The sequence below is a fragment of the Mesitornis unicolor genome, unplaced genomic scaffold, assembly GCF_000695765.1.
Source record: "Mesitornis unicolor isolate BGI_N332 unplaced genomic scaffold, ASM69576v1 scaffold32093, whole genome shotgun sequence".
Classification (NCBI taxonomy): domain Eukaryota; kingdom Metazoa; phylum Chordata; class Aves; order Mesitornithiformes; family Mesitornithidae; genus Mesitornis; species Mesitornis unicolor.
In genome coordinates, this window is record NW_010173179.1 from 930 (window position 1) to 9,497 (window position 8,568).

The window sequence follows — 8,568 nt, forward strand, 5'->3', positions numbered from 1 at the left end:
AACCCTCAACTCTTCGCAGCCAAATTCCTGTTAAACCTCCCCGTCATTTCCTTGAGGGCCGTGCATTCCTCCTTTTGCGGGTTTTAAGGGGGTTACTTGATTTCAGCAGGGTTTAGCTACCTGTAAGGACCGATTCTGGCTGTTTCGCCCTGAAAAATGTCGGTGGGATCCAGGTTTGGGCAGCCCGAGGACAGAGGCACCTCTGTCTTGGCGGTTCGTGGCAGGAGTGCGGTGGCAGCCGACCCCACGCCGGGGCAGGGCGAGGAACAAGGCGGCTTTGAGCCGAGCATCCTGCTGGCGGGTGGGTGCCAACACCCTCATTTCTCCCTCCCCATCCCCAATTTTCCGCTGCTCTCCCCAGCATTGCTCCTAGCGAACTCGGCACAGGCAGGGGATGGCACCGAAGGACGTTGCCCAGCACCAAGCTGGGTTTGCAGCTCAGAAAGGATCCCTGCTGGGATTTTGGGATCCAGATGGGTTGATCCCAAGTGTCCCTTGTTTTGCAAGAACCGGGGGCCTTCGCTCTTGAGGGGGCTGGCCCGGCAGGCGACGTTGCTTTCCCTGGGGAGCCAACACTTCCTCGAGGGGTTCGTGCCAAATCCTCGCCCCTGGGACAATCGGGAAGATGGAGCGGGGCTTTTGGCAGGAGGTTTGTGGATATCTCCGCTGCATCACCATCTGTCTTGGGGAAACTGAGGCAGCAGCTCCCATCCCACCATGGCTGCAAGGCAGGACATGGTACCGGCATTGGTTTGGGGAGGAGAGGGGGCGCAAGGGACCTGGGGCAGAATTTACAGCCTGAAAATCAAACAGAGCAGCCTCATGTGAAGCTCTCTCCTTGTTTTCCTCTTTGCAATGGAAATAGCTTGTTGCGTGGTGAGTGCAGCTCCAAGAAATCGTAACTCGGATCTTCTTTGGGTTATTTGGGAGCAGGAAAGGGGAACGGAGGTGTCAGCTTGGCCGCTGAGAGCACAGCAGCTCCGTGCCTGGCAGGGAACAGCGGGGACCTCGCACGATTGCAGCCTCAGCAACAGGACGGGACAGGGACGTGGTGGTGGGGCCAAGTGGTGGCTGCTTGCGCAAGAATTGAAAGAATGAAGCGCCAAAGAGGTTCAGCCTTCGGTGCAGTGCTGTCCCCTGGCCCCAAAGCCACCCAGGGCAGTGCAGTGGCCCCAGGAGGGTTCCCTCGGGACGCCACACCAGCACACGAGGTGGCATTTTTAGGTGTGAGGTCCCATTGACAGTGACATCCACGTTGCCAGTTTCTCTCTCCCACTTGATTTCTGGCTGGGCTCTGTGCCTTTCCCTGCGGGGCAGAGGCACGCTCCTGCCTTCCCTCTTCCCTAAATATTTTATGGAGAAGCTTTTTGCCCTGAAATCAAAGCAAATGGCTGCAAGGGGGTGTGATCACTGTCTGCTAAATCATCTTTGCCAGTGGATAAATCTGTTGTGGGAGATGCTGGCCCCAGGGTGCTTGGAGCGGGGCAGCTGAGGGTTGCCCACGTCCGCAGCTCGGCCCTGGGTCCTGGCGCTGCATCGCACCCTGCTCTGCTCCATCAAGCCCATCCCGACCCATCCGTTCCCTCAAAGAGTCGTTTCAGCAGTTTGTAAAATTTGGTTCCTCACGTGTGGCCGAGGAGCGAGATTGAAACCAACTTGAACTGTGCCGAGACCGCCGAGCATTGACATTTTTCTCATTCTTAAGATTGCTCGGAGCCCAAAAAAGACCCACACAGATGCTCTTTTGCTTAAAGGACCCATCTTTAATTAATTAAGGATTAGAAAATGATTAGGGGATTGACTTGCAAATTCTTGGGAGTACTGTTCAGCCCGGGAGCGAAGGTTTGGTTGTTTGCAGGGGGCACAGGGCATTTTTCAGGAATTTTCTCCCTTCGTCCCCATCCCGGTGAGAGCTCGGTCCTGCGCTGCACCTCGTGCTGTCCCAACAGGGACATAAATGGGATTTTTTGTGTAAAATGGTGCATTTTCAGGATGGTGCTGAGGCTGGGAATGTGGAGATCGAGCTGTTTCCTCCATCTGAATCCTGACTTTGGGCTCTGTAGGGAGCAGCCCTGTTTACCCCAGTCCTGCCTGTGAGTGCTCGTTGTGGGGCAGGCAAAGAGCACCCAGTGAGAAAAGCTTCGTGTTAAACATCATTTTAACTTAAAAAAGCACTGAGGGCTGATCCTCGCTGTGCAGGTGTGCTTGGTCTTGGTGTAAAAAGGGGATCCGTGTCCTGAGCCACTGGTGGTGATGTTCAGGGTGTTAATATCAGGAACGGAGCTGCAGAAACAAAGGAGGAAAAATCTTCGGATTTTTTTTTTTTTAATTTTATTTTATTTTGAGGGAGTTTCTTTAGTAGCATTGAAAAATGTGGTAGTTTTCAGCCAGCTCTGCTGGAACCTTGTCCACGAGGATGTGTATCAGGGCTGTCCCACATGTCATGTCATGCCCTTGGATGGATTTGCTGACCAGGGGTGTCCGTGCTGCTGGTGGGCGATGCTTTGGGGCCAGGAAATTGAGGGCAGGCGGACGAGCTGGGGCCAGAGTGACCCCCCTGGGACATGGCCGAGGCTGCCACTGCCGGGATTTTGTGGCTGATGAGAAGAAGATGTGGATGGGATGGGACTTTCTCAATGTCCCAGGAGGGATCAGAGGATCCCCGTCCATTGCTGCTCCCTGCTGTGCTCTCGGTGGGTCCATCCCGGCTGGAGCCCGTTGGATGGATGGTGCTGCCTTCCTCTCCCTGCATTCCTGGGCAGTCAGCAAGCGTGGGGCTTCCACCTCCATTTGCATGCAGGATCTGGGGGGAAATTCACATCGTTCCACCCTTTGGGTACTGGAGGATGGATGCTGGGGCTCCTGGCTCCCTTGTCCCCTGCCACCGCTGTGGGCGAGTCACTTGAGCTGCCCACGGGCAAGCATCCCCTGTGGAAAACCTTTATTTGTCTGCATCCCAGACAGGGTGCAGGGAGAATGGACTTTTTAACGTCTGCAGAGAGGCTGAACCGTACATGGACCCTGTCCAAGAGCTTTGGGAGGCAGCAGAGCAGGCAGGGTGGTTGGTGGCCTTTGTGGTCACGGCCACGTAAGGAGCTCGTCTCCTATGGCTCCCGCTGCATAAACAGTGGCTGGGCCAGCCAAGAGGAGCTTCTCAGCTCCAGGTGCAGGTCCTGCTGCTTCTTACTCCCAACCAGGCCAACTTCCCCATAGTGAGATCTGCTCCTTATTCCCTGTGATTTATTAAAAACCAGAACAGCGACTCCCCTCTTACTCTGAAGCTTGACTTTGAGCACCCAGAGCTGCTCCCAGCCGAGCCCTGGAGATGTGCTGGGTCAGGGTGAGCCTGTGGGACGTTGGGCAGTGCTGCTGTTTTGGTGCAAACCACTATTTTTGGAGCATCAGAGGTGGTGGGTTGGTGTCTGCTGTCGGTCCTCGAGCAGACGGCAGCGGTGCCAGTGCCTCCTCCCAGTCCAGAAGCTCATGGCGTGCCCTGAGGATGCCGATACCGTCTGCGTTTCCTTCCCCTTTTTATAAATCCGAAGTTCCTCTTCAAGGGGTTGCTTAGAGTTTATTGATGCCCAAAACCAACTGAAGGGTGAAGCAGAGAAGTGATGCCTTCTCCATGGGCTGGGGCTTCTCTCTTGCCCCATGGTTGATGGCAGCAGGGATGCTTCGGCTCTCAGGAGCTCCCATGGGTACCACTGCAGCTTCCCTTTCCCAGGCTGTGGAGGGACACACAGGATACTTCCTCGGGCCAAAATTTGCTTCTCTTTATAGCCAAGGCCATTCTCTGGCTCCTCTTTGTGCTGAGACCTTGGGGTTGGCTTCAGCAACACCTGGACTGGCTGCTGGGGTGCAGATGCCAGCACTGGGCTTTGCTGGGAGCTCCTTTCCTGTATTTTCATCTGATAACACAGGATTTAAGCTGGAGCAGAGCCACCTGGGTCAGTGCTGGGGTCTTGCACTCCCAAGAGTCACTGGAGGGTGAATTTTGGGCTGGGTCTCCCTGTCCCAGAGGTTCCCTCCCCTCCTGCAGGGCTGTGCAAGCTGAGCCCGACAGAGGCTTGCTCTGTTGAGTGACACCCTCCTGTATTCAACAAGCAACACTTTCCATCTCTTTTTCTGCTTTTTATTCCAGGGGGTTTTGTTTCTCTGTTGCTGATCTCCCCACAAACCTGGTGCATCTCCCCCTCGTTTATTGGGAATGAGCTGCCACTTCCCGCAGCTTTTCCTCCCACGGTGCCTGTGGGTTTTGGAGCTGCCGCTCGCTCTCGGGCAGCAATAACGGGCTGAAAAGCCACTGTTTTGGAGCAGGTGGCTTGGGGCTGCTCTGCCTGGTTTTCCAGTGGGTGAGAGCGTGTGAAACTGGGAGTTCAGGCTCAAAGGAGTCTTGTTTATTTGCCATCCGAGTGAAGGGTGGGTGTCTTGCTGTAGGATGTTACGGGTAAAACTTTTACATGGGCTCAAAAATCTGAATTGTTTGTTAGCAGGTTTGCTGTCCTTGCACGGGGGTCTGCAGCCCCTGAGGAGCTCTGGGAGCAAACCACATCCCTGGCCACATCCACAGCACAGAAACCTCCGAGGATGGGATCGTTCCCATTGCGCTGTGCGGGCTCAGAGCTGGGATTTTTATGGCACCCCAAATAAAGGGCGATCCCAAGTCAGGGGACCGGGCAGGATAACAGGGACCAAGATCCGGCCACAGCTTCAGTTCACTCTTAAATTTACTCCCTGCATTTGGTGCTGGTGATGGGAGGGGGACAAATGAAGGGGGCAGGGGTGCTCTGGGTGTCCTGGTGTGGGTGGCCGGGCTGGGATGCACTTGGGGCAGGGTGACACCGAGGACACACGTCTGTGCTGTGCCATGGTGCTTTCTGTGTCTGCCACCACCGACAGCCACCTCTGTCCCCTGGAGCCTCCCTGTCCCCTGTTGCCTCTCTCATCCGGTGCTGCCTACGTCCCCCAAAATTACAGGTTGGGAAGCTTTCCTTATTTGCCATGGAGTGGTAAAGCCGTCATGGGAAGGGTTGAGCTGAGTCCCCTTTAATTCAGACTTTCTGCTGGCTAAAAACTTGCTTTTTTTAAAATTAAAAACAAAAAAAGAGAACCTGGAGCCAAGCACGGGGGCGTAAAACCTCCCTTGAGGATGGGATGTGATGGAGCAGAGCTGCTTTGAGCTGGCCCTGCTCGGAAGGTGTAGGATGCAGGAGGGATGCACAGGGTGGGGGGCTGGGGATGCTCCTCTGGAGCTGCCTTGTGTGAGGGTCAGGTTTGCTCTGTGGGATGCCAGTTTGGGAGAAGGAATCCATTAATACAAACTGGCTCCCTCCCACCCAGCTCCACATCCATTCTGTTCATCAGCAGCCGGCTGGGAGCAGGGAGGGTTCACTCGGGCACTTGGTTTTGGTGCTGAGCATCGTTGGAGCTGGACCCAGCCCCGGCCAGGCTGGTTCTTGGTGGCACAGCACCTGTGGCCCTGTTTCTCCACAAGCAGTGACCAGGAGATGGTTGGGAAGAGCCCAGATTTGCCAGAAGGGGGACCACGAAAAAAAGACTTCTGGTCCCTGGGGAGCTGTTTCCTCTGTAAGTGTCAAAGCCCACTGGCTTTGGCCATATGGGTGCTGGGGTTGGGGAGGCCAAAATCTCCTTGTGTTGCATCAGGAGCTGCGCCAAGTGCTGCTGCCAACGTCATGGACGCTGACAAGGGCCGAGTCAGCCTTGAATTCCCTGTGAATAAGTGAAAAAGTGGTGTGTATTTGGGGTGAAGGACAGCACGTGTCCTTGATGCCATGCACGGAGCTCCTGTTGGTGGTACCCCCGGTACCCCAGGAGCAGCTCCCAGTGTGCAGTGGTTTGTGCCAGGGGAGAAGCTGGAAGCCCTGGGAGGGCAAGGGCTGAGCTGGTGCTAAAGCTTTCCCGTTCCTCCAGGGCTCAGTGGGACCCAGTGGGGGCACATCGGGTGCCCTCCTCTGCCTGCTTCAGGCAAAGGTGCCATGGGCTGAGCTGCCCACAGAGCACGGTGGCAGCCCAAAACCCTTACCCTGTAATTTCCTACCTCCAGGTCTTCTCTTTTTAGAGTAAAATCCCATTTTATGCTTTTCCGGCCCTGGGACTGCCCCTGCCAAGTCGGGACGGCTTCCTCCGAGCATCGCACAATGCTGCACGGCCCCGCTGCGGTGCTGAGCACCCCATGCCAACTCCTGCCACTGTCTCCAGGGCTTTTCCTCTGTGCTGTGAATGTTTTTCCACAGCCGGGTGAGCAGATGAGCAGGAGGCTGTCCCGTTGCTGACCCCTGCTGCCAACGGCCACGGCGCTGCTATTTCAACAGCTTTTTCTGTTGCTAGCACCCGGTGCTCGGCTCCTCGCCAAGCACAGTGGCATCAGCCCGTGACCCCTCATCCTGGCATCGCCCTACAAGGCTTTAAAGACCCCATCCCCAGTGCTGGTGCTGGGATGCACATGGGATGAGGAGAGTGATGGGCTGGGTGATGCTACGGGTGATGCTGGCATTGAAATGGGGTTTTGGTGTGGGGACAAGGTCAGGATCAAGCCAGCTCCAGTTGAGGAAGCAGCAGCACCAGTTTGAGGGACCTGAGCTTCAGCCAGGCAAAAATCTGAGTTTTTGCTTTTTTCTTTTTGCTTGCCGTGGTTTGAACAATGTTTGCTGAGAGATTAAACATTTCTTCTTCCAGTCATTGCCTTCACCAAACAGGCTTCACTTGTGTCTGTTTGAGGTCATCGCCGATGCCATCTGGGCTGGGGAATGCATCTTTTACATCATTTGTTTCTGGAGCCGGGTCGATGCTGAAGCTCTGCAATGAAATGGGGGTGTCTTCCTTCCTCCATTTCTATTTTCCTCGCAGGGACGAGTCAGGAAAGTTCCCTGAGCCGAGATATTTGTTGCTCGAATGAGCCGGAGCCGCCTGTAACAACAGAGCTGGGGCAGGGTGAGGTTGTGGGGGAATAGGAAATGAAAACCTTCTAGGCCCAAGAAGTTCATATAATGGCAAAAAACCAAAGCAAACCAAAGCTAAATATAGCGGGGCCCGTGAGTTCGCTTTGACTTCTGGCAGATGCTTGTGGTGCAAAAAAAATGGGTCCCTTTTGAAACAGAAAACACCCTGGCAGAAGTTGTCTTCTCACTGTGCTGCTTGGGGCGAGAAATGGCTACGCAGAGCCCCGGGAGTGGCTTTTTAGCTGGGAAACACGCATTTGGAGAAATAAAGTATCTTTAAAAATGACACGTCAGCTGGAGCAACGTGTTCCAGTGTAACATCATGGGCTTACTGGTTTATACAGGTTTTGAGATGGATTCAGGCGCTGGGGCGGCCCTCGGTGATGCTGGGGTTGGGGGATTATTTGGGGATGCAGGGTTGGGCCATCACAGGAGCAGGACCTTGCGATGGGGCAGGGCTCAGCTTCTCTCCCCATCCACAGCTGCGCTAACGCTGTATCTGCTGGCAGCGATCCCCCTCGCTCCGCTCCTGCCTCCCAAATGCCCAGGCTGGGATTTCGGAGGGTCCCCATCCCAGGTTTTGTATTTGCTGGGACTGGGGCCGTGCCCACTGGAGCCACATCCATCACGCCCTGTCCATGCGATGCAAGACCGTCCTCCAGCGTTGTTTGCTCGGCAGTTGTTTGGTTTTTTTTAACAGGTCCCTAAATACACATAAAATGAGGGATGCGTGCTCTATTTCCCTGCTCCATTCCTCTCTGCCCAGAGCAGATGGCTGGTGCCGAGGGCTCCTCCAATGCACGGTCACTGTGGTGCCTCGGGATGCTGCAGCTGATGGGAAATTGGCTCTGGTGATGCTGTTAGAGCAGGCGAGCCCAAAAAGCCCAAAAGCCACTTTTTGGTGCTCCGTGGGGATGCCACAAGGCTTGAGGTGGCTCTGGGTGCAAGCACCCATCCAATAGCACTCTGCCTGGAGCCCAGCACCCTGAGGATGGGCATCGAGGCAAACCCTGGGCTTATTTCTGTGGGGAAGCAGTGGTCCCTGGCGTGCTGGGATGGACCTCAAAACTTGCTGTGCAGACAAAGGGAGCCAGGGTGCTCTGGCAGGGCTGGGGGCGATGCATGGCATACGAAATCCCTGTTTTAACCCTTTCCCCGTGGTTTTTCCCCAGACTCCAAAGTCTTCCTCGTCTACAATGCGGGCGCGCAGGGCTGCCTAGAGACGAAGGATTCGCTGGTGAGGCTCGCCAAGGGCTGCAACGCCAGCGCCCCGGCCCAGCAGTGGAAATGGGTCTCCCGAAATCGCCTCTTCAACGTGGGGGCCATGCAGTGCCTGGGGGTGTCGTGGCACGGGGCCAACGCCACGGCGGGGCTGCACCCCTTGGCCACCTACGAGTGCGACCGCGAGTCCGTCCACATGCGCTGGAGCTGCCGCGGCCTCGGGGAGCAGCTCGCCCAGCATCTCAGCCCTCGCCCCGGCAACTCCTCCCTGGACAGGGGGGACCAGGCGCGCGGCTCGCAGTGGAGGACGTACGGCACCGAGGAGGATCTGTGCTCCGTGCCGTACTCTGGTAAGGCCTAAATATTACCCAAATACCCCCAAAATGTG

General features: G+C 55.9%; 1 protein-coding gene across 1 annotated transcript in view; it reads left to right on the plus strand.

Moving 5' to 3' along the window:
- The first annotated feature begins 156 nt into the window (after positions 1-156).
- LOC104537680 (C-type mannose receptor 2-like) overlaps positions 157-8,568 on the plus strand; it is a 16,736-nt gene continuing 8,324 nt past the window's right edge. Inside the window, exons 1-2 of the mRNA XM_010180626.1 lie at positions 157-301; positions 8,132-8,530. Of these exons, the coding sequence (XP_010178928.1) occupies positions 157-301; positions 8,132-8,530 (544 nt within the window). The remainder of the gene's footprint in view (positions 302-8,131; positions 8,531-8,568) is intronic.